General features: G+C 44.9%; 4 protein-coding genes across 5 annotated transcripts in view; 1 reads left to right on the top strand and 3 right to left on the bottom strand.

The window, feature by feature from the left end:
* Window positions 1–1,671, bottom strand: part of LOC104641076 (myosin-IIIb) — a 30,668-nt gene extending 28,997 nt beyond the window's left edge. Inside the window, exons 1-2 of the mRNA XM_075739603.1 lie at window positions 1,562–1,671; window positions 1,381–1,460 (exon numbers count right to left, since the gene is read on the bottom strand). Coding sequence (XP_075595718.1) covers window positions 1,381–1,413 — 33 coding nt within the window. The 5' untranslated portion in view covers window positions 1,414–1,460; window positions 1,562–1,671. The remainder of the gene's footprint in view (window positions 1–1,380; window positions 1,461–1,561) is intronic.
* On the top strand, window positions 1,653–13,699 carry ARHGEF39 (Rho guanine nucleotide exchange factor 39). The gene is made up of 9 exons (XM_075739607.1): window positions 1,653–1,799; window positions 2,386–2,480; window positions 2,895–3,015; window positions 5,597–5,715; window positions 7,350–7,420; window positions 8,212–8,340; window positions 11,714–11,943; window positions 12,803–12,891; window positions 13,096–13,699. The coding sequence occupies exons 1-9, from the start codon at window positions 1,653–1,655 to the stop codon at window positions 13,109–13,111; spliced, it is 1,017 nt and encodes a 338-aa protein (XP_075595722.1). The 3' UTR covers window positions 13,112–13,699.
* Window positions 13,700–15,010: 1,311 nt separating this feature from the next.
* On the bottom strand, window positions 15,011–16,031 carry MRPL17 (mitochondrial ribosomal protein L17). Its single transcript, XM_075739609.1, has 3 exons — window positions 15,796–16,031; window positions 15,642–15,710; window positions 15,011–15,550 (listed from the first exon to the last, which is right to left on the bottom strand). The coding sequence occupies exons 1-3, from the start codon at window positions 15,967–15,969 to the stop codon at window positions 15,278–15,280; spliced, it is 516 nt and encodes a 171-aa protein (XP_075595724.1). The 5' UTR covers window positions 15,970–16,031; the 3' UTR covers window positions 15,011–15,277.
* A 1,013-nt stretch (window positions 16,032–17,044) lies between these two features.
* CCBE1 (collagen and calcium binding EGF domains 1) overlaps window positions 17,045–24,756 on the bottom strand; it is a 102,427-nt gene continuing 94,715 nt past the window's right edge. The window contains exons 8-11 of one of the 2 annotated variants that reach the window (XM_075739605.1): window positions 22,900–23,039; window positions 22,774–22,809; window positions 22,180–22,215; window positions 17,045–20,159 (exon numbers count right to left, since the gene is read on the bottom strand). In XM_075739605.1, the coding sequence (XP_075595720.1) occupies window positions 20,079–20,159; window positions 22,180–22,215; window positions 22,774–22,809; window positions 22,900–23,039 (293 nt within the window). In that variant the 3' untranslated portion in view covers window positions 17,045–20,078. Of the gene's footprint in view, window positions 21,086–22,179; window positions 22,216–22,773; window positions 22,810–22,899; window positions 23,040–24,756 lie in introns of both variants that reach the window. The other variant, XM_075739606.1, reaches the window with a different exon arrangement.

Raw genomic sequence — 24,756 nt, 5'->3', positions numbered from 1 at the left:
GGTGGTTAAGGCTTCTGAGACACATCAGGGGTGGCTATGCTGCAATAATAAAGGGAGTTTTCTGGAGGATGTTGAAAATGATGATATCTAGAAATGTGGCAGGGAATGTTGCTAGTAGGGCATCGTAAAATAGTTAACTTATGGAAGGGATTCAGTGGCTTCTACTGTGAGTCTGAGAAGAGAGAAGCAAGCTGGCATGCTTCACCTGTAGATGAAGTATTTTCCAGTCTGCCCATGGGCTCTGAACAACTCTTACCCTACAGACCTGAGACAGTTAGAATGTAATACATTTTGGGATAACGGGAGTGTTTGCACTGCTTTATGCAAGCAAGAGATGGTCAAACCTGGTGTAACTTTTTTTGTCTTTTTTTTTTTTTTAATTAATATTTGTTAAATCAGGCTGCAACATGAAAATCATGGCTGTGACCTACCCTGGCTAAAGGCACTCTGCAAATGGTAGCCTTTTAGTCTGTTATTGGTGAGTACTTTGCAACTGCATGCTCATGCTAAGCTCCTGCATGGCATTCCCTGCAGTGCTGTCTCTCCATCCACAGAGGTGCCAGGCCTGCCCTGCCTGACCCAGACCTGGCCTCAGCTAGGCTTGTTGTTGTGTCCTGAGTGAATGTGAGAAAAAAACCTCCACAGAAACTCCTGCTATTATAAAATACTGTGTGTGTCCCTCGGCTATATGACTTTTGCTAGCTCATTGAGTGAGTCTTGGTACTCATTTGCTGTGAAACTTTTGTTTCAGACATCAATTCAGATATCTGGAAGACAGCATTTGACAAATTCCCTTTTCCTTGACAACACATCTTTCTCTATTAGTATAGCTTCTCTGTGTGGAAGCCAGAATTTTTGTAGCTCAACTTCTATGGAAACTGCAGACTTCATGCCGTGGCAAGTGTGCAACAGCCTGCACTGCCTTTTGATCAAAAGGCAGAGCAATATTTATCCAGTGCTCTCCTAACGCATACCTCTTTCCCTGAGAGAGGGCAGTAAATGAGTTTGTGTTCTTATCTGTAACAAACCCATGATGTTCTTGCAGAAAAGAGCAGCAGAGAAGCTGGTTAATAGATGGACAGTGTGATTCGCAGCAGTTGCTCAGTTTCTTTTTGCCAAAATCACAAAATGCTGTTAGAAAATGAAAATGCAACCACTTGCTACTTGGAAACCTCTGTGGGAAAACAAGCAAGAGTGCTCCCTTTCTTTCTCTCTCTCTTTCTCCCCCGGACAAATCTTATGGCTGTTTTCTGCTCCTACCCACAGTACCTCTTCCACCCATTAACTTCCTTGGGTTTGTTGAGAATTTTGCATGAAGAATGGGGCATAGCACAGGAAGCAGCATTTGTGGGTGGGATTGTGGACTTGAGATTTGCTTACAGATGTATTGTGATGTACTGCTCTTGCTTTCATCGCCTGGTCTTTCTAATGCTGTTCCTGTTGATGCAGGGCTTTTGTACCTGCGGGTAGGAATGCAGAAGGAAATTGTTAATAACGGTTGGTGGCAATTAACTTCTCTTCTTTCATAATAAAGCATAGAGTTTGTAGCTCGGAATCCTACCCTGTGGCATAGGTCGTGCATTTATTGTGTGTACATCTCTCTTGGCTCTTCAGGATCAGTTGCCTTTCTGAATATTAGCCCTGAGGCTGCCATGAGTGACTCGTCCCTGATGTTTATGGCTGGAGCAAACACCGTGGAAGAGCAGAGAGCTCGCTGGGAGAGAAAGCGCAGCCGGACAGCCAAGGAGCTGCTGGAAACCGAACACAAATACCTTGAGCAGCTGGATTTGGTGGTCACAGTGAGTATTTTGGCCCCTTCTGATACGAAGGTACATTTAGGCAGCATGTATTTATTTGTGTTGTCATGGGGAAGGGTCAAGAACAAGACTTTGATACTTTCCTACTGCATGGGACAACTGCTGGGGCTGAAAGGACTTTTTTTATTGGTTTTCTTTTACCTCCTCTGTAATATCTGATAGCTCATGGTTTTGTCGTCTTGGCTTTGGTCTGCACACAGACATACAATCAAAACTTAAAGCTGTATAGGGGATTCACCTTAAGATGCCTGAGATGTATGAAATGTAGGGGCACAGACGAGACATAGATTATGAACAAGGTGGTGAAAAACAAAGGCTATTTGAGTATTCCTAGATACATCTGTCAGTGCTGTAGTGCTGTTCCATGTATTTACAGTTATGGTCAAAGTTACCATGAAGTCTTACATCTGATGAGAGATATCTTAGGTAGGCATTCACAATATTTGATATCCTTTTGAGCTAAAGAGTGTGCAGGCTGCAACTTCTTGCTTCTGCTGTGTTTCACGAATAACCTTTGAGTGACCTGTGAATTCAACCTGTTTGAAATTGTCTCTTTTTTCCTACTTAGTTCTTTGTGACCATTTTGAAGGCCAAAGGGACACTGAAGCCTGCTGTGTTGGAAACTATATTTGGACCCCTGGAATCCATATATTCGGCCAGCCAGTAAGTGAATACACTGATGCGATTCCTGTAATTATATGAGGACCACCCTATATTGATGAGAAAGTAAGATTTCAGGAAATAAAGCTAACACCTTGCAAAACAGGCATTCATTTCTAGCACTGCTAGCCTTAGTGGCACTTGTAGATGTACCCAGGAAACTGCTGATCTGTATCCACATATGCAGATGCCCACTTGCTCTCTAGATAGTGCTTTAAACCCAGTAATTCTGCTCCACAGTACTTTTAGGGGATGTTTTCTGTAGCTCTGTTACCACCATGCATGTATTTGGCACAGAAACTGGATGTGAGGTGGAGACTGACAAAGGAAGGTCAGCATAGGAGTGAACGAGAGGTATCTGTGAAAATGCCATCAGTAAGGTACCCCTCATGAGCTATCTTTCCTCCTTGTGCACAGTGTTCTGTCGCTTCACCTGGAGAGAGGGAATTTGGGATCAGGATTGGAAAATTTCTGTCAGAATCTGGAGCTTTATGGCCACTACGCCGAGAATTTGGAGCAGGCAAATAAAACCTTGAAGGTAAATATCTCCTTTATTCTTCATATTCTTTCTTCCTCTCTCTTTCTCCATTCTGTGAAACAGCTACATCCTTCTGTTTTTCTTCTGTGTCGAGAGTGATAATTTTTCTTCCTTTTTCTGGGCTGCTGCTATTTCCTCAGTCTTTCTTCCATAACAGAATGGTGAAAACTTCTCTACTTATGTAGAGCTTCAAAAATTTGAAGCTTGTTTGAGGTGTTTATATACATATATGCGTTGCTGAGCACAACTTTCTCAAACAGAGTTCTGTATTTACTCCCACTCTTCCTTGGATGGCAAGCCTCGAGAATTTGCAGTGGGAACACTAGGGGACAGTGGTCTCTTTCTGGTAATTTTCTGGTCTCCTAGTCTTTCCCACTAAGACTAACTGTATCCTAACAGTGGGATTTCCTTTTCCTTCCCAATTTTTTTTCTATAGTAGAAGAAAAAAATTTCCTTCCCACTTACTTCTCCAAATATATCCTATCTTCCAAGAAATTTCAGAAGGATATATTTTTTTTTTCAAAGTCTTGACAGCTGTATCTGGAATTTAACCCACCCAACTTCCAGTTTTTGTCCGTGCTTGTTTCCAGCTGCAGGATGTACTGAGATGTTTTCCTTCTGTTCTATTTGCATACATATACCACACTTTTAATTTCCCAAGAGAAAAAAGCCATTTTGGATACTTCCCTTGAGGTGATGGGAATGCAGGGCTACATTGATTTGTCTTGAAACAAGTGGCAAAAGCAATAGGTAGACTCCTTGTTTTCCTATCTGAGTCAACCTTCCTTTTTTTTCTTTATTTCCATTTGCTGAGTATACTAGCTTTATACTGCTGTGCAGTATAAAGCAGGGATGTCAAGGACAACAAGAAGGGCTTTTCCAAATACATCAGCAGCAAAAGGAAGACTAGGGAAAATGTGGGCCTGCTGCTGAATGAGGTAGGTGCCTTGGAGACGGAGTATACAGAGAAGGTAGAGTTACTGAATGCCTTCTTTGCTTCAGCGTTTACTGCTAAGGCTGGCCCTCAGGAAACCCAGACCCTGGAGGCAGGAGAGAAAGTCTTGTGAAAGGAAGACCTTCCCTTGGTTGAGGAGGATTGGGTTAGAGAACATCTAGGCAATCCTGACATCCAGAAATCCATGGCCTTGATGGGATGCACCCATGAGTGCTCAGGGAGCTGGCAGATGTTATTGCTAGGCCGCTCTCAATCATCTTTGAAACGTCATGGAGAACAGGAGAGGTGCCTCAGGACCAGAGGAAAGCCAATGCCACTCCTGTCTTCAAAAAGGGCAAGAAGGAGGACCCAGGAAACTACAGATCAGTCAGCCTCACCTCCATCCCTGGAAAGGTGATGGAACAGCTCATTCAGGGGGTCATCTCTAAGCATGTGGAGAAGAAGGTTATTGGGGGTGGTCAGCATGGATTCACCAAGGGGAGATCATGCCTGACCAATCTGATAGCCTTCTGTGATTGCATGACCAATTGGGTGAATGAAGGGAGAGCAGTGGATGTTGTCTACTTCAACTTCAGCAAGGCTTTTGACACCATCTCTCATAACATCCTCATTAGCAAGCTTAGGAAGTGTGGGTTGGATGAGCGGACAGTGAGGTGGGTTGAGAAGTGGCTGAATGGCAGAGCCCAGAAGGTTGTGATAAATGGCGCAGAGTCCAGTTGGAGGCCTGTAGCTACTGGTGTGCCCCAGGGGTCAGTGCTTGGTCTGGTCTTATTCAACATATTCATCAGTGACCTGGATGAGGGGACAGAGTGTACCCTCACAAGTTTGCTGGTGGTGGGAGGAGTGGCTGACACATTGGAAGGCTGCGCTGCCATTCAGCGAGATCTGGACAGACTGGAGCATTGGGTGGAGAGGAACTTAACGAAATTCAACAAGGGCAAGTGTTGGGTCTTGCACTTAGGGAGTAATAACCCCAAGCACCAGTACAGGTTAGGGGGTGACCTGCTGGGAAGCAGCTCTGCAGAGAAGGACCTGGGAGTCCTGGTGGACAACAAGCTCCCCATGAGCCAGCAGTGTGCCCTCGTGGCCAAGAAGGCCAATGGTATCCTGGGGGGCATTAAGAAGAAAGTGGCCAGCAGGTCCAGGGAGGTTCTCCTTCCCCTCTACTCTGCCCTGGTGAGGCCACATCTGGAGTGCTGTGTCCAGTTCTGGGCTCCCCCGTTCAAGACAGACAGGGAACTACTGGAGAGAGTCCAGCGGAGGGCTACGAGGATGATGAGGGGCCTGGAGCATCTCTTGTATGAGGGAAGGCTGAGAGAGCTGGGGCTGTCTCATCTGGAGAAGAGAAGACTGAGAAGGGATCTGATCAATGCTTATAAATATCTAAAGGGTGGGTGTCTAGAGGATGGGGCCAGACTCTTCTGTCTGGTGCCCAGTGACAGGACAAGGAGGTTGTGGAGTCTTCTTCTCTGGAGATATTCAAAACCCACCTGGACGTGATCAACACCAAGTTGTTGATGCTTGCGTTTAGGACTGGAGTTTTAAGAGTTCCAAGCTCTGGTGCAGACTAGAGCACATATTTCTTTCTATAAACTCAAAGCTATATGTCCCTTCTGTTACACACAGGAGCAATTGGGGAAAAGTAAGTCATTCCGACGGTTTAAGAAACTCCAGGAGACTCGACCGCAGTTTCAAGGGAGGAAGCTAGAGGATCTGCTTCCTTTGCCCCTGCAGAGGTTGCACCAGTAAGTAACCAGTTCTGAGTCTTCAATATGTTAGTATGAGAGGGGAAAAAGGAACATAACATGTCTTGGTTGCTATGTGAGGTAAAGTTGCATAATGTGTCCGAAAATCAGAGTGTATGGAGCGCCATGAAACAGACCCGAAGATGTGCCTGTAAAGTCGAATCAGTGTATGTGGATGGGAGATGATGCAGAGAGGTAGGTGTGCTTAGCCTTGGCTCCTGAGCCCTTCGTCTAGCTCTTGGGCAGAATGGAATTGGAGGCTTTTTATCATCTCAGTAAGCTACTGAAGTTGGGCCCTGAACAAAAGCAAGCTGTCTCAAGTGCTGCAGAAGTGGTGTTCTCTGCCAGAGATGGTATCGCTCTGCTTTTATGTGGGTTGCTGACCTGGAGCATTGTGACTCTCCTCTCCTGTAGATCGTTGCTTTTGGAGAGAGAGGATGTCAATGAACTCGAGGCAGGTTTGCTCCCCTCTCTGGTTATCAGAGCCATATGCTTTCTTCAGGTTCACTGCCCTATCGCAGTTGTCTGAGCCTGGACAGATCCAATCTGGGTCGCTGCATTCCCCCCTTCAGGCATTCCTCCCCTTTGAAAGGGCAGGCTGACCACACGAGGCGAGTGCTGCATGCACTCAAGGGCTCCCCTTTCTTGGGGAGGGTTTGTGGGTAATACAGAGCACGGGGAGTTTGCTAGGAACCCTGCTGCTGTTGCTATAGATCAAGTAGCTGCTCTTCAACCATGCTGTTATCCACACTAAAGCAAATTTGAGAGATTGAGAGCCTTGTTTCTTTGAAAATAATTCAGTGAGCATACCACAGTCTTTCAGGTAGCTTTATGTAACCTTTCTAATCAGCTTAGCAGATATAAATGTAAGTTTTCTTTTCACTGTAATTCTTTGGACTGTTCCTTTGAATTTCTAAAATAGCAGTATATTTTTTGCTGTCCAACTGTTTGGAAAAATGGTGGCTTTTTAACAGGTCTTATTTTTTCATTAATCATCTCTTTCATGTTCAAGTTTGTTGGAAACTCTGTTACATATACTGCAGGTCATATGACTTCTGCAGTTTTGTAAATCTGTTCAATGTTGATATTTCTCTGGTCATTTCAGACTGAAAATAGTTTGACTTTACTGGGAGAAAGCATTTGCGGAGATCTGATCCTTTCCGGTAAAGACTGGAGAGGAAAGAAGAAAGAGGCAGCTCCTAGTTCTTATAGAAATGCCTTTATTTTCTTGTGTAGGCAGGAAATATATGGTATGAATGCTACCATTCAGACATAAAAAAAAAAAATAATACATAGTTCAAAGAGCAATTTGTGTGTTATTGAAGGCATTTTTTTATGTGAATGCTAAGAGAGTCTCATGAACTTAAGTAATATGTGAGGTTGCTTTTATTGAATCGCCAGGAAATGCCAAAGGCTTGCAAATGTATAAAATACTTGGGTTAATTTAGTTGATAAATTTGAAGATAAAATGAATGTGATCAAAGAATTGTGACCAAAAGCTGCTTGGTTAGACTTAGAGGTGCGTAGCCCGTCTCCTGGCAGAGTGTTGTTCATCGTTCTGTCACTGTCACTAATAGGAGATGCTGCTGTTGCTGGTATCTTTTTGGGAAATAAACCTGCTCTCTCTGTCTTAGGTACAAGCACTTCTTCAGAGACCTGCTGGAGAACACCAGCCCAGACAGTGCTGAGTACCAGAAACTTGCAAGTATGATTCTACTGATCACTTTGATCAGTGTCAGCCTCCTTGCTAATAATATTTGGATTCTCATCTTCTGTCTACTTCCACAGGAAGAAAAATCTTCTCTCTGGGGTTCTGGTGCATTACTATTTCCCTTCTCCATGTTGATCCAGATGTCCCTGAGAACACATTGGGAATAATAATGTGGAATAACTGACTGGGAAAGTGGCCTAGGGGTTAGGTCAGAGAAATGGCAGCTCTAGTTTTTATGATGAGAGTGGTGGCACAGGGTGCCCAGAGAAGCTGGGGATGCCCCATCCCTGGAAGTGTTCAAGGGCAGGTTGGATGGGGCTTCGGGCAACGTGGTCTAGTGGAGGGTGTCCCTGCCCATGGCAGAGGGGTTGGAACTAGATGAATTTTAAGGTCCCTTCCAACCCAAACCATTCTGTGATTCTATTGGTCATGTGTCTGAATTTTCTAAGACAATTCATGTCCTTCATGCCATATTTACTAGCAGTTAACACAACTTGTGGGGGATTTTTTGTGTTTTTACTTCCAAATCCAGGAAATGATTCCTCTGTCTAATGTTTTGTTGGCAAATAAACGTTTTCTAGAACCACAGAAGTGTTGGTTGGAAAGAGGCCTCTGCAGGTCATCTAGTCCAATCTCCTGCTGAAATTTACTGAATAAATCTGTTGTTGATACTTGGTTTAAAAGATTTGCTTCTTTAATTTCATCTTATCTTTTCACAGCAAGATAGATAAGGCATAATACATACTCATTTGTGATAACCTCAGAATATGCTTCTATAATTCCAGAGGCTGTAAAATCCGTTTCTGAGGTATCTCAGTGGGTCCAAGACATCATTCATAAGAGAGAGAACTCATTGCAGCTACTTCGGGTTCAGAAACTGCTCAAAGGACAGAAGACCCAGGTGTTGACTCCAGGTGGGTCTCTTTTAAAGAATTTTTTAGTAAGGATAAGCAGCAGCTTAATTGCCTTTCAGATAGGAGAAGCTGATCACATGTAGTCAGAAAGTTAGTCACAGGAACCCAAGGAAGTCAGGAGTGAAGTCCTGAGTGAGAATGAGAGAAAGACGTTAAATAATTTTGGAAGAGTGTTAAGTAGCAGTGTTCTCCCTGTGTCATAGATTTGAGTGTCAAGTGACCAAGCATTGTGTTGGTTTTTACCTTAAGTTTCATGGACTTCTGCTGTCACCCTCTACATGAGGAATCTTCTTTTATCTGCATGGTTAAACTGTGCCAGAAATCAGAGTATTTGTGTTGATAGCTGAGATATATAAAGTCACAGTCACTGACACGTGAACCCATCTAATTGGGTAACAGGTTTCTTTAGGACCTCTTGTGTGTCTGAGTGTTCTCTGTGCCCAAAGCACGCTCCAAGCTACATAAGGAATATTGTGAAAAATGTGTCCAGTCTGGGCAAACATGAAATGGTCACTTGGGGCCTCACCGGTGCCCTCACTAAACGCTGCTATTGCAGAGGTCATCTAGAAACAGTGCTGCAGTTGGAGAGGAGTGATAAAGTCAGTGTGTAAAGGTCTCTAAGGCACAGCTCCAGGTACCTGTGAATGTGGTTGTAATTTACACATGTGGATTTTGGAGTTCAAAAAACATACCCCAGTGGGATGGAGGAGAGAATCAGAAGGGTAAAAGTGAGGGAACTCGTGGGTTGAGATAAAACCAGTTTAACAGGTAAAACCAAAGCCATGCACAAGCAAAACAAAACAAGGAATTCATTCACCACCTCCCATTGGCAGGCAGGTGTTCAGCCATCTCCAGGAAAGCAGGGCTCTGTCATGCATAACAGTTACTTGGGAAGACAAACACCATCACTCTGAATGTCCCCCCTCTTCCTTCTTCTTCCCCCAGCTTTATATGCTGAGCATGACATTGTATGGTATGGGATATCTTTCTGGTCAGCTGGGGTCAGCTGTCCTGGCTGTGTCCCCTCCCAACTCCTTGTGCACCCCCAGCCCACTCACTGGTGGGGTGGTGTGAGGAGCAGAAAAGGCCTTGGCTCTGTGCAAGCACTGCTCAGCAGTGACAAAAACATCTCTGTATTGTCAATGCTGTTTTCAGCACAAATCCATAAACGTAGCCCCATACCAGCTACTATGAAGAAAATTAACTCTACCTCAGCCAAAACCCACACATGTAGGAAAAAAAGGTTATTTATCTGAGGTTATCATTCTCAAAGGTGCTCAGTCAATGGGCGGATTAATTTACAATTCTCTTTCCCATTCTCAGAATCCTTTTGGTGATGCTAGCTGAAAGGGAGCTAACACAGATGTGCTCTGTTCATACTGAGCATGAACATATGTGGGAGTGCCTGGACACATTGGGGTAGTGCATTACTTATCTTGAATGACAGAACTAATGAGATAATGTCCTGTCCCGTCCCCAAAACAGGATAGCTAGACCAGAGATGGCCGTTGTTTGAAAGCATAGGGGCCAATCTTTTTTTTTTTTTTTTTTTTTTGTCTGCAAATATTCTGAGACATGTAGTAGGACAAGTGTTGAGGGCCTATAGACACTTTTCCATTATCTAGTACAGATAATTGTGATGGTTGTATTTTCCATTAGCTGGAGTAAAATAGGCACTAATTGGATGTGAGAAGCAGAAAAGTAAGAGGGAGCTGGGGCTTCCTAGTCTTGGGCCAGCTTTCCAGAAACAAGCAAGCTTTTGCAGAACTGTTAAGATTGCATCCTGTTACAAGGAGGGAAGGTGAGAAAACATAATGCTATAGATTCAGTGAAAAAGGGTAGCTTTGGAGTTGGGCATCTCAAATCTCGCTGTCTCTGAGATGAGCTGTTCCCAATGAAAAGACACCCTGCTTTTCTTGCTGCCTTCCATGTATAGGGCAAATACATCTTAGAATGTCCTACTTCACTTAGCACACTGTTCTGTTATCCCTAGCTTCCCTAGGGGTATTCCCTTGTTCTCCTTTCACAAGAATTTCCTAAATCATGTACCTCAGGGAATCCTGAACGCAGATCTGTATCCCAAGACTTCCAGCACAGTCCAGCTCAGACTGTATGCCAGGGAGTCTGATCACACCTCAGCCTGAGGGAAATGGTTCCCAGTCAAGCTGTGTGCTGCTGACACCTTCCTTCCATTTGTTCTTTAAACTTGGATTGATTCCTGCCCCTCTCCCTTCTCTTTCTGTTTCTTATTCAGATAAGAGGAGTGGTTCCTGTGGAGTAAGCTCAGCAGGAAGTCAATTGCCTGTGTTTTGTGAGTGTAGAACACTAAGTAAGACACAACCAATAATTAAAACAAAATTGTATTGTTTTCTAAAAAGTACTTACTGGCTCAGCCAGAAGCCAAGGTACGAAAAAGTGTGGCTGAAATTCTTTGGCAGGTGTTTTCCTGACCAGGCCAGATGGCAATACCTTATTGTGGCTTTAAATTTTTATAAATAATCTTACTGGCAGGTATTTTCATAATTCCCATGAGTTGATGGCTATCTTGTACCATAATCCTTCTAGTTAGAGGCAGTGCTTTAATCATTCCATTTTGCGTAGATGCCGTTTTTTTTATTGCTCCTTACATCTATGTTTTTCAAACTTCTTATTTTTTCTTGCTGATGTCTCTGCTTTTTAGTTTATTGCAATTCATTTTATGGGTGGATTACACTGGACCCTGTTCTGTAAGAGAAGATTGATAAGGTTGCCTACTCAGACCTTCCTTCTAATGTGTTGTTTTGTATCCCCTTTGCTTTCTTTTCATTAGAGCACTAATCTTCATTCTGTAACCTGTTAACTGCTGCAGGTCTGTATATAGTTAGATGACCTGTGAAATTATATATTTCTTTTAATTGGTGCCACGCACAAGGAAATAAAATAGGGGGAAAAACAATGCATGTTTAAAGCTTAGGCTAACTTCTATTTCACCGCTAATAAACAACTGGGCAACACAGTTTAAGATAGTTCATGGTATGTTTTCCAAAGGCTTATGTTAATTTAAAGGTATGCATACCATTTTCAAACCATGTTTTTGTTCTCGTTTCTTTACAGACTTGGATAGAATAATATCCTCTTAATTAACATACTAGATTTATAAAAACTTCAGCTTGCTCCTCATATACTATCAGTTTTGGGCTGATGACTGTTCCTGCATGTGTGCTCTCAGTGCTGGTGAGCTGGCCCGTGGATACTCAGTGCTTTCTAGTGGCTGGAATTGATACAGCACCTGGTAACCTACAAGGGCAGCTCACAGTGTTCCTGTTTGTCTCACTGCATCCTTTTTTCGACAATGACGATCTGACAACTGTCTTTATTTCCCTTGCGTGCCTAGGGCGCTGGTATATCCGGGAAGGCTGGCTTCTGGTGGTGCCTTCAAAGGGAGAAGAACTGAAGCGCAGGATGTTCTTCCTTTTTTCTGATATCTTTATTTCAACAAAGCCCTGCCACCCACTGCACCCGCTCAATTCGAACAAATTGGCATGCCAGGCTGTCTACCCGCTTCACCAGTGCATAGTGGATAAAGTGTTTGGCCACACGCAGAGCCAGGGAGGGCTCCTCAGTGTAAGTCTTCTCTTTTCTGCCTGGCAGAAGCATCAAGTGGAGTCAGACTTGCAAAGCAGGTCTCTAGCTGTCTCAACAGGACTGAGATGATGAGAGTGGTGACAATGGTAAATGCAATGAACTAGTCTGAATTAGGGCAACCCTTCTCGAGTGATGTAGGTCCTTCTCCCTTTGTGGTGTAGTCCCTCCTGAGCACTTTGGGGTACAGGTTGCTCCTCAGGTGAGGAGGGTCCAATAAGACTGACATGCCCTCATCAGAGCCAGAGGGGACAGCTCAACAGTCATGTGACAATGAATATGAAACATTACATTGACTGTGGACTGAGCTTATAGAAAACCCTGAAGAAGACAATGCGAAAAGATGTGGGTATTATCACAACAGAGATCGCTTGTGCACCCAGTTCCCTGAGGGCTGTGGGTCTTTGACTGGGACTGATGCCTTAGGCAGGGGCTTCAAGTTTAGGTCTTCCTGGGTTGCAGCACCTGGTGGCTGTTAGCTCATTCCTTGTGAGCTATGACGGCGAAGATCTTTGGGTAAGCTCTGATCTGTAGATGGTGGTAGTGGAAGGACCTCTAGGGGCAGCTTGGAATACAGGAAAAAACTGGATGAAAAGCTGCTGAGAACTGTAATTGCCCACTTCCAAACACCCTATTAAGTCAAAGTGAGCTGTCATCTGTGGCCGGAAGGAATGGATGAGACTGGCACTTGCTCTGTACCATCCAGAAGCCTCTGGCTTCTCTCAGTGCCAATGTTAAGCATGCAGGGCTGAGCTGAGTTCAGCGGTGATGGCTCCCCTTTTATCAGTCGCTGCCTTGGCAGGGAATGCCAAAATGGCACCAGATTCTGTTTGCCTTTCAGCTTTCCTTTCCACACAAGACACTGCTGTTGATGTCCAGTGACCAACAAGACATTAATGACTGGTATCGGAGTCTCACAGCTGCAGTCAGGTAGGCCTCTGTTTTCCAGAGGTGGAAGGGGCTGAGGGAAGGGGGCAGAACATAAAGGTGATCATAGGGAGCTGTATATTTGCATGGATTACATGGTTCTAAGGCTGATAGAAGAGCTGAGTCTGGAAGCCAGGATACAGGGGAATTATAGTAAGAACAGATTTCATGTATTAACAGTGAATTCCCCTTTGTTTTCCTCTACAGGCAGCTGAAAGCCTGACCCACCTGAGTACAAGACAAACTGGGAGGACATCCACATGTCCTGGCAGAAGCCTACACCACCTCAGGGAATGTTCCAGGACATATAGTAGGAAAATTGCATTTAGAGGGACTACACACCACACTTGTGAGATTATGAATGCTTTGTCACCTGTCCTAATCTTAATACAGATACTGCAAAAAATAGGGATGCACACCTAAGGATTTGTATATAAAGAATCTCTATCAAGACTTTTCCCCAACTTGGCTTAGCAGCTTCTAGCTTTTCTATACTTTTTTTCCTCAGATGATTAATCTAAGGACAAGCAGAAGACAGCCTGATTTGCTTCCCCTCATTAAATGTTTTTATCCAATTGTCTTTCTAAAAAAAATCAGGTATGTCTACCTGCTCTTTCTTCTGGGTCCTTTGATCAAAATGGGCATTTTGGATAACATGGGTGTAACACTGTATTTTCAGCTACTGCTACAGGGCCACAGCCATCTTCCTCCCTTGACGTATTTTTATCATTCATATCCTTGAGTTTTCTACCAAAACAGTTTGACGGTTACTGTTCCTCCTCCTTTAAGAAAGTGACAGGTGGGCAGATCAAGGGAAAATGATTCAGTGGTTAAAATCCTACCTCTTGTAGCTGATCTGCTGAACTATCTGAAATAAACTGGTAGGTAACATAGACTTATGCTTATCAAACAGCATTCACATTTCTAGTCAGACTCCTAAGAGATTATACAGATGAAACAGCACTTGCCTTTGCCTGCAAGGTATGCAATAGCCTTATCACTTTGAAATGCCACAGTGGAAAAACTTGGGCAGCACCTCTGCTCCTGAAGCACAGGGAAAATCTCCAGAGAGCTACAGTCAGCATTCTTTGTCATCAGTCACTGGTAACATGCTAGGGTTCACTTTATCAGGATAAAAGACCTATTTAAGGAAGAAACACAGATCGCATATTATTTTTGAGTATTTCATTAAAGCCTCAATGTGGACTTTTAATATTGGAAGCTCTGCAGCAACAGCAGTTTGGTTCATCTCTTCTACTGAGGAGAAAACATCTGTTTGAAAAAGATGCTAGGTCAACTGCACAGAGGGCAATTTCAAGGTCATTAGAAACATAATGACTAAGGTCTGAACACTGACTTTTTAGTAGTTTGCCTGTTTTTTCCTCTTCCTTATACAGTGCCACACATCTTAAATTACTCACTGTAATTCATTAAAACAGAAGTGGTACTGTGTAAGTGTCGTGAAGAGAGAATTACCAAGTTCTTTAACATCACTTGTGGTTTGGTTTTTTTGGGGGTTTTTGGTCATTCCATACAGCTAACTCACTACATAAGATCACTTATTTAAGTTTGTGAAACGTGGGAGGGAGGGAGGGAGGAACACAAAATGTTGCTGGGGTTTTTCACTCAGAAGCTACAGCTAGGACTTCCAAGCACGAGCTGTACTTGAAATCAAAGTTTCTTATCTCCCTGTAGTTATATCACTCTCTGAAGAAGTTGTGCTACTATCCCATTTTTGTTCAAACAGAGTAATACAGAGATTTCTTGCAACCCTACACCTGAGGCGCCTACCAAGCTCAGTAGAGATGGCTATTATTCCTGCCCACATTGCCTCATTATAACACAAGTCCCTTTGCTACTGCTTCTTTTCCAACTTACCTCAATGCTACCATCCTGTTTGCATTCAGTGCTTCTGAAATAGCAAAACTAACTTGATTTTCCACTTAATTTCCTGCCCTGAAAGGCTGTACACTAGCTTCTAGAAAACAGTGTAGCTCTGTCACAGTGGAGATGCTGCCCTAGAGAGCAGGGCTGTTGGACCAGAAGATGCAAGAAACATGGTCTTTGCCAGAGTAAGTTACTAATTCATGTGCATAGGAATATAATCCAAATAGAAGCAAACTCACTTTCTGAACAGAGTTTATTTACACAGAGAGTATCAACCATTAGGGCTCCCAGCTTGACTTCCTTCTCTTGCTGAGCCTCTATTCAAACCACAGGAAGAAGCAAGTAAACACTAAGCTTGTGCCCCCATCATGGCAATTCAAGGTTAGTAATCAACCTTCAGACCTCCCGGGACATCTTCCACTCCTGTGCTCCAGGACAGCAACAAGCTGGCCGGTGCACGAGCAGCTCACACCAAGCGCCGTGCCCGGGCGGAGGGGGATGCCTAAACAGGGGTGCCCTGGGGAGCCTGCGGGGCTGCTGCCTGCTGCATGTCCTCCCGGTAACCCTTCAGGAGCTGGTTGAGCAGCGTCTTCTCGGTGTCGCGGCGCGGGCGGATCAGCGGTGGGAAGGGGTTCCCCTTGAGCTCGATGACCGCCATTTTGGCGCGGTCAAGGCCATCCCGGTTGGGGATACGCAGCAGGCGGGTGTAGCTGCCGGGGTGGGGCTGGAACCGGGGTGCCAGCACCTTGAACAGCTTGTGGATGAGGTCCTTCTCCTGCGGGCAGCACGGTCAGCTCCAGCATCGGGGCTGCGGCGGGGGGGGGGGGGGGGGGGGGGCAGCGAGGGATTTGGGAGAGGGCACTTACCGTCAGCCAGAAATTCGCCATGCGCATGGCGCGCTCGTTGGTGTCCCCCAGCTTGGCGTACTCGATGAGCTGCGGGGGGAGGAAGTCGGCAGAGCCGTTAGGGGCCCTTACCGTCCGCAAACCCCGCCCCGCCCGGTCGGGCCCGGCCGCTCACCCGCTCGGCGTAACCCTGCATCTCGTCGGCGCGCGCCCAGGGCGCCTCGATGCGCTCATGCCGCACCAGCGCCGTCACCAGGTTGCGCAGCAGGTCGAGGCGCGAGCGCGGGCCCAGCCCAAACCGCCGGTACACGCGCCCGTGCGAGATGGCGGTGGCCACCGACAGCCGCATCTCGGAGCCCGCCCGCCCCAGCTGCCGCCGCCGCGGGGCACCATGGGAGGCATCTCCCGGCAGCCCCTGCGCGCCGCGCAGCACGCCGGGAGTTGTAGTTCGTCCCGCCCGCTGGCACGACACACAGCTGCTGCATAGAGACAGTGAGTGGGCCGCCGCCGGGCTCGGCAGGCAGTGGATCCCGGAGCCGCGTACCGAGAGGTCTGAACGAGGCGGGGAAGCCGGGCCCGGCCCGGCAGAAAGGGCCCGGCGGGCTCCCCGGCCTCCTGCGGACGTGTTCGCCGCACGGCAGCGACGTCCACAGTGCGCAGGCGCAATGGCGTCGGCTGGCCTCGGGGGGCATCCTGGGGGAGGGCGAGCCGCGCGGCATGCCGGGAGGTGTAGTTCCGCACCCCGGCGGGACCCGCCGCCATCTCCCGCCGCGGTCGGGTCCTGTCCCGCCGCAGCCAGCCCGGCGGTGTAACGGCCTCGTGGCTGTCTCCGCGGCATCGGGGTTGCTCCCGGGGCGAGGCCGTGGCAGGCAGGGTGGGCTCTGAGGGGAGGAAGGAGAGTGGTCGGCCTCCCTGCTGCCCCTGACCGCAGCTGGGACGCGGTGGTGGGACACCGACCTCACGGGATGCTGCTGGGGCTGCGGGGAGGAGCTCAGCCAGGAGCGAAGGGCAGGCGAGGTCTACCAGGGCCTTTGTCTTATTCCCCGTTTTTCCCCAGAACCGGACGCGGGATGCCACAGGAGCACCGGACCCCGGTATCACATCCCCGGGCTGTGCAGAAGCTGCATGGGATGGCACCATGGGGTAAGGCCGCTGAGGCCAGTGTCATGCAGCCCTCGTGGGGTGCTGGAACCACCATCCTAATCGTGGAGGTGGGTGCGTGCGTTAGTTCCACAAAGACAGAAACCCGCCTGATACTGCAAGAGCTCGTGCCCCCGTAGCTGTGCTCCTGGAGGTGTGTATGGTTCAGCTCCAAGCAAGATGCTAAAAGGCAGCGCAAGGAGGTTTCCTGCTACTTGTCTCTTACAGCCAACATTTCGGTATTTCAGAGAAAGGACGTGTAACAAAAGCAGCTACCAACAGCGTAAGAAAAAATATCTTTGTTACTATGAATACATCATAAAATCACAATCATTTTATACACATTTTAGTATTTCATATATAAATAAAGTGAACAGTATAGTTATTGGAATGCGTAATAGGAACAAACATACGGATTTTAATGTGAAATTAACAATTTCTTGGACCCCACCCCCATCTTTTATTGCTTTTCTGGGGCTTGATGACTCTGAAATACTTCTAGGAAAAAGGTTATTCAAGCTGTGATACCAACAATAATTCCAGGGATTACCTTAGTTCCATTTAAAATCAATTTTCCTCTCCTTTTCCTGGTTTAACCTGACTACATAGGAATTCTTCTGTGTCAGTACTCCAGCTTTGCAGGAAAGACTAATCTTGTATGTACTTGGCACAGTGTTGAAAGAAAACATTTTTCGAGCTTTACAATTTTGTTAAACCCATTAACAATCAGCATTTTGCCATCACTACACACTCTTGCAAATGTTTCCATTAAATATATTTCTAATATTAATAAAATAACAAACTCTTTATTATCCTTCTGCTTATAACTTGATGTCTTAACATCAAAATAATATTTATTTCTAATAAAATTATACATAGTATTTATATGAAACAAGGTTGTCATGTGCAGGAGCCTAGTAATGAAACTAGGCATGAGTGTAGGTGTTTCTATATCCTTGTTTTGGATTCTTGGGGGGGGTGTGTGTGTGTGTGTTATTTTTGGGGCCACAGAGTAATAAATAATTTACAAGGTCATGGCTTCCATGGCTCCCTGGTAACCAAGCTTAAAATTGGATATGAGTCCTCTAGTCTGGCTTTATAAAACTTTGGGTATGCTGAAGAAAATGTTACTTTTCTATCTGAGTGCCTGTATGTGTTTATCCAGAAACCTTAATGGAATACTTCTGATACCATGTGTTATCAAAGTTATCATACAATTAATCAGAAATAAAATGAGAAAGGTCTATGCAAAGAACTTAGTTGGATGCAGACAGAAGGCTGAACCTTCCCAGCCAGCTGTGCTCCGAGGGGCTCTCCCTGCTGGGGAAATCCCTGTGCCTTCTGGAGTGTTGTCCTTACCATCAGGTCCCCTCCTTGCTGCTGGGACTTGGCCCTGCTTTGGGGCAGTAAGTCTGGAAACAGGAGGGTGAAGCACAGGGACAAACCCAAGGAGCATTTTCCTTCAGCTTTTTTAATGGAGTAAGCACGTCTGTTGGAAAACTCAGCTCTGGGCTGTGAAAACTAACAATGCAGACTCCAGAAACGGAAGTTATTGAGGTTTCCATTCAGAAAGGCAAGCAAACACGTGCCATGTTTTATGTTCATGATTCTGTAGGACAGCTTTCTGCACTTACAGGGAGGCATGTATTTTATCTACTTTTCCGGTTCAGTCTCACAATTTCCCTTCCCTGGATACTTATGCACAGCAGGGTAAATTGTCACCTGTCCCAGAATCTGATGGTCAAACTGTAGGAACTTCTCATTTAGTATTTGTTTGTATTTGGAAAAGCAGAGCTTAGCACTGAAATGAGTGCCTTTTTTAGAACACATCTTCTTGTGGTCAGGGGACAGTCAAATTTAGGTGATAAGTAGGAAGGGACTCGTCTAACTCATTATTCAGTAACTGATGGTCAAAAAACCTGCAGCTACTAATTCTATAGTGGGAATCAACCTGATCCAGCAGGTGATGGAGTGTGGTGGTAAACATACACAAGAGTTACATAATTTGCAAGAGATACAAACATAACATTTGATATTTAACAAATTTACTTAAAGTTGCATATTCATGAATGATGTTACTTATGCCTAGTTGCTTGAAAGTAAGAAAGTAAGACATAAATGCCTCAGTTCACGCTGTATTAAGAGGTTTCTTTCAGCCTGCTGTGTATAAGACCATCCCTCTTTTTGCCACAAGTTCCTTCCCCAAATCTCACTGATTTCCTTATTACCTGCTTCACAAGAGCACTTGGATCTGGAGCTGCTGGCAGAGCTCCTCCCAGAGGGGAAGCCCAAAGACTACAGGGTAAGAGCACTATCATTTTTTCTAAGCTATCCCAGTGACTTAGTCATTGCTTTGTAAATATTGATACACATACAACGTGAAGAGGAATACAGAACATTAATGTTCTTAAAGGTAATGCCCTTGCTTGTGGCATAGTGATAGCGAGGAGTTGGGAAGCAATTACAGGAAGGAACACATCCTCTTAAGGTAATACACAAAAGATACGAAAGGTCTAGACAGCCAGTTGTTGATACAACGTGACCTCTACCAGTGGTGTAGGGATAACACCAACTCTCTTTCGGCCCAGAGAATATGGAAGGGAATCCAAACCTTTGTGGGTTGTCTGAAAAGGGCCTGCTTATGTTTTTACCTGTATTTATTCTGTTGGAACATGCAAGCCCTGAAAAACATGGGAAAATAAGAAGTTTTTCTTTGCATATGTAACATGGACATGACCCAGCACTAAACATACTGTAGAAGTAGCAGCTATGCAGATAAAACGTTGAAGCTTTGTGCTGAATATACTCCTTTATCTTCTGAGCATGGCAAAGTCCTCAGCAGCTGTGGTAATCCAAAAGAAATGGTAACGTATGTCATCCATGAGGTATGGTCTAACTTGTGCATCCAATTTTCCAGTGTAAAAAAAGGGCACTCCCTTTCATCCCTCTTCACAAATCTAGGATCCCATGTGCAGTACCTCACCTTAGCCATCCTTGTACCAGTTGAAATGTCTTGTCATGTGCACTCCTGCGCCTACTCATACTCCTCATATACCCAGCCAAATACGCCGCAACTCTGTGTTCCAGTTCTGTGAATGACATTTAGGTTGTTCTCACGCAGCAGAGGAACAAAACAGATGGAAGCTCTTTGCAAACATGAGGCCTCTCTCCAGTCTCAGTTTCGCTTGGACTTCAGCATTTCACCAGGGAAGACCTGCACCTACAGGAGGTCAGAATCTGACTCTTTCTGCAAGGCTGGGATTGATTTTGTACTTGCCAATAAGCCCACGTGATTCACTTATGCTTGGTTTTCCTGCTTTATATATCCCCTTTTCTCCTGTTCATCTTTGTGTAAGGTATACAGCATGTGTCTGTTGAGGAAGGGAACTGGCCTTCGCACTGAGCAGTGGGAGAATGGTAAGGGAAAAATAGTGTTAGTTTAGGACGAACCCATCTTTTCTACTCTCTTTGAATGATACTCTAGCAACACAAAGCCAAATGATTTCCAGATCAACAAACAGCACCCTTGTATCAGTGCTTTTTTTTCTTTTTTTGCCTTTTTCTGCCATGGTGGACCATAATAGAGGAAGACATTTCACTTACAGCTGTCCTCTGTACTGGGATCTACTTTTCACACCCTCCTGAGCCTGGGGACTGTAGCTGGAGACTTGAATTCAGTGGTACAATGCATTTACATGTATAAAGTAACTGCGGACCAAGGTTTTCATTATTGCAGTCATTTGGGGATGATGTTCAGCTACCCCCTGGCCAACTTTGGGTACTGGGTCATTTGGACATAGAATGCAAGGTAGGCAGATGAAATGCTGTGGTCTGTGCCATTAGCTAGAGCATGCCTTAATCATATTATATACTAAGAAGGTTTTCTTGGTAGCCTAGGTGCAATGCACAGTGCAGGCTTGATGGTATGGAATTACTGCAAGGAGGCTACCATGAAAGCTACAGTACAGGCAGCATGGTTGGGAAAAAGCAGAAAGAAAACTGGGAAATAATATATATATATATATTTTATGTTGTCAGTGCATTTTTATATTGAAGAACTCTAAAGGGGCTCTATTTTTCAGTAGGTGTAGCTAAGGATGGGCTGCCTTCTGTATCCTGGACTCTCTGGGTGCTGCCCGTGGTTTGTAGTCTTCTCCAGATCCAAAATCTACTGTGTCATGATAGTTTGTAAATTCCTGAGGTAATGGAAACTCCTCTGTTGATGAATGAGTCCTGTGTCCAAACACTCTCTCTTGCAGCTCAGCGATGTCATTTCTGATGTCTGCCATCATCAGCAATAGGAAATCAAATGAACCTGGTGGGCCCTGAAGTCACATGGCATGGTCATAAATAATAATCCACTTCACTATTACAGTTTTCAAATAGGTTGATATAATTACTCATGCAGCAGTAACTCAGTTAAATACTGCTTCATATCAACTGCCAAAAGTGAATTGTCTCTTTTTAAATCAACCTGCTCAGGAAACAATTTTCAAAAGAAAGCAAATGTTTTTGCAGACAGAGCCTACATTCACAAGATGTTCAGCCCTTTTAATACTTAACAATTCCTCTGCTGTATTTGCTTCCTAAGAGGAGACACCTCATGGGAACAGAAGAGATAAATCTTGGTTCCCTCTGTTCCTTCTTATTAAACTGATAGAAATTACACTCTTAGAGTGACTAATTAATCAATAATTTATTTAAAAAAATTTCTCAAGAATGCTGATATCTGGAGGTTATCTTTTCAGTGTGGTAACCCTGCTGCTGTCCATCACTTACTAAATATATTGGTTATTACAATGCAGAGATTATCCACCTGATTTTGTCTGATTTTAGAAAACCATAATTTCTTTCATGTGACTTTACAAAGTACACTGTTAATACTGAGGACACCCTACTGGACACACTCTTAAAAAGCCATTCCACTAATGACAAAAAAAAACCTGTAAGAAATTACTTTAAACAATTTCACCTGAAAACGGATTGTAAATACTAATCTTTCTCCTGATGACTTGCTCAAAGCCTATGGCTTCCCAAATCCCAGAGAGAGACAAGGGGCAGGATTTTAAAAGGTTCCAGGGATCAAACTCCCATCAGGAGCAGTGGCTGAGCTGTACTAACTAGCACTCTGCATGGGATCTCATGCTCTGCCTTCTGAGGATGTCCCACTGCTGTCGCGGGGCAGAGGTGCACTTACTGCCTTCAGCATCACACCCAGCAAGGGAAGAGGTGTGTAGGCAAAAACACTTGGAAAAAAACAGTTAATTTCTTTCCAATAACATTTTATGTGCATGTAGATTATTTTTCACTGTGCTCCTGACACAGGAGAGGGTTTGTTTTGTTTTTTTTTTCCTTTGGGCTGACCCTGTTAGTAGTCAACATCACTCTTCTGGAAATCCCTCTTGTGAGCACTACTTACAGGTATCCCCTTTGGTCCTGGTGCGCCTCGCTCCCCCTGTAATCAATACCACCTCAGTTAGTTTGTTGTGACTGAAGGAAACAAAAAAAAAATCACAGTTTGCCTCTGCAGACTGACTTACTTACTGTCTCCAGATCAAGAATCATCAGCTTACGCTTGCTCAGAAAAAGAAAAAAAAGTGAAGGAGGAATGCAAGGAAATCGCCACTGATTCTAATGGGAGCAGAGCTGGGCACTTCTCATATTTCTCCTAGACAGTAACAAGCAAACCAGTTAACAGGAGAATGTCACAAAAGAGCAATCTAATGAAATGCGCTAAAGCATCAACGTTTCTTCATGGAAAAGAGCTGCAGAGAAAGGGAAGGAGGCTGCTTGACAGATAGCCTGCAGGCCTATTTGCAAGACCTAAGGAATGCCAGGCACAAAATACCAGAAGGAAGACATGACGGGATGGGAGAAGAGGACATTTTCAGCTTAGCAAAGGAAATGAGATGGTAAAAGGGTGGGACTACAAGTGTGTAGAGGGTCTCTCTGGTGAGCCTGCACTTCACATGTGCATGTTGCCCACGTTATGGAAAATGGTACCTCTCCTCACCTTGCTGCCATCTCTCCCCGGGGCTCCTGGTGGACCCTGCAACAGAAAAGAGTGTTCACAAGGACGTGAGAAGTTGTGGAGCTAAGGGCAATTGCGCAATGCATGACAGGAGATGAGAATACTGACCACGGGGCCCCGTCTGCCCTGCTTAATATGTGATATGTCTGGAGATGGGCCCATAGGTCCCATTGAGCCACGAGGGCCTGGCTGTCCGGGAGGTCCAGGTGACCCAGGAATTCCTTGACTCCCTTTTGGTCCTGGAGCCCCTGCAATCGACAGCAAAGGTTACCTGCCAGGGAAAGCCTTCAGGACACTTCATCAGTGCGAGCAGTGGGGAGTGACCATTTTTTGAACCACCCAATGGACTGGTTGCCTTAACACACCCAAATCCACAAAAATACAACCAACACAGCAGTTAGTTGAGACAACATTACTCCTTGTCACAGTACCTACAAGATATGTTCATAAAACTATTAAACCTTGTGAATAGAAAGAAGCCAAGAATGCAAATGCCAGGTAGTTAAGGTCACAGACTGGGAATGAAAAGAAAAGCGGAAATGCCTTGTTTTCACACAAAGAAGAAAAGAACAAGTCCCATCTGAGAAACATCTCATAAAAAGAAAGCCTTGGAAAACTCATGGGTATGTTGGGTCGAAGGCATCTACATGACTGGCACAGAAACAAGCCCTTTTACAGTGGTGGGTTGCACCTCTCTTTTTGCCAGTATGGTAGGGGCAAGAAAGGCTCTGTTCTTCCATTTTGCCTTATTTTCTTTTCAGGTTCAGCTGATTCAGCACAGATTGTGAGTTTTTAGGGAGCACACAGTAAATGAACTACATGTTTAGTTCAAGAGAAACACTATGAAAAGAAAAACAGAAAATCAGGCACCTGAAACAATATTTGCACAGAATAAAGACCATCAAAGTATCACTAGTTGAATTCCTTTATAATTGGAGGGAAAACCACTTTTCTTCATACTGAAGGCATGTGAAACACACAGGAAATGAAAGAGAGTAAAAAGGGTTCAGCAGGACAGATTATGTACAACTAGGGTTTTCAAAAGGAGTAAAATCAAGTTCAGTGATGAACCTCTTGGACTCCTCCTGAAGACCCACCCGTGCTGTGGCTGAGGGCAGGACAGAGGAGGAGGTGAACAGCGATGGACCTACAGTACCTCGGACAGCTCAGTCATGGGGAGACCCAGTGGAAGACCTGTGGCATCAGGCCTACCTTAGAGAGATTGCAAGACGGCGCACTGCACAGATCAGAGTCTGACGCAGAATCGCTAACCACATTGTCCTTGCACTTATGATATACTGAAGACTGAAGATACTTATCCTCCAAGAAAATGGGATAAAGACTCAAAAACCAAAGCAAGACTGCAAAAGTGGGGATGAATGCGGAGGTGATTCAGTAGGGACTAAATCAAACCTCGTAAGAAGTATCTGCTAGTCCTCTGTAAAAATCTTCCTGAAACCCAGCACAGTGCTAAAATTCCTTGGATTTACTGCTAACCCAAAATTAGACCTGCGCTCAACAGAGTTTGCAAAATTTTTAGTGTCGCTGGCTGCAGGTTGCAAGGTGTCTGGCTTAAGTTAAAGCTTTCGGAACTCTGCTTTTCTCATTGTTTTAACCTATACCTTAGCAAAGAAGGTGTGAGTGGAGTTTTAGTTTTCTTTTCAGATTCCTTTGAATCGGGAACGCACATAAAACCAACAAATGAATCCTTGCAAAACCAGACAAGGAAAAATAAAACAGTTGGCGCAAACCCCTGCAAACTGAAAGCACATTTTGTGCTCCAGTTATGACAACGAGGTAAGGCAATAGGTATTCCTGAAATGATATGCAGAGTGTTTTAAGACAGAGTTAAAATACAGGAAATGACAACTGAAGCAGGTGAGATATCCCAGGGAGAGGGAGAAATTTAACACATACAGGACAAACACAGCTTGCATGCCAAGAAACACATGGAGACTAAGACAC

This window comes from Balearica regulorum, chromosome Z (assembly GCF_011004875.1).
Source record: "Balearica regulorum gibbericeps isolate bBalReg1 chromosome Z, bBalReg1.pri, whole genome shotgun sequence".
Lineage (NCBI taxonomy): Eukaryota > Metazoa > Chordata > Aves > Gruiformes > Gruidae > Balearica > Balearica regulorum.
The sequence above is the reverse complement of the archived record's forward strand: the minus strand, read 5'-3'. Positions and strand labels throughout refer to the sequence as shown.

Bases quoted from the DNA above. Each gene is read 5' to 3' on its own strand.
- ARHGEF39 (XM_075739607.1), top strand. From the start codon at position 1,653: ATGAGTGACTCGTCCCTGATGTTTATGGCTGGAGCAAACACCGTGGAA. The intron at 3,016-5,596 runs GTAAATATCTCC...TGTTACACACAG, and splicing joins AGGCAAATAAAACCTTGAAG to GAGCAATTGGGGAAAAGTAA. The intron at 8,341-11,713 runs GTGGGTCTCTTT...TTGCGTGCCTAG, and splicing joins GACCCAGGTGTTGACTCCAG to GGCGCTGGTATATCCGGGAA.
- MRPL17 (XM_075739609.1), bottom strand. From the start codon at position 15,969: ATGCGGCTGTCGGTGGCCACCGCCATCTCGCACGGGCGCGTGTACCGG. The intron at 15,711-15,795 runs GTGAGCGGCCGG...CTCCCCCCGCAG, and splicing joins TGCAGGGTTACGCCGAGCGG to CTCATCGAGTACGCCAAGCT. The intron at 15,551-15,641 runs GTAAGTGCCCTC...TGCTGCCCGCAG, and splicing joins TGGCGAATTTCTGGCTGACG to GAGAAGGACCTCATCCACAA.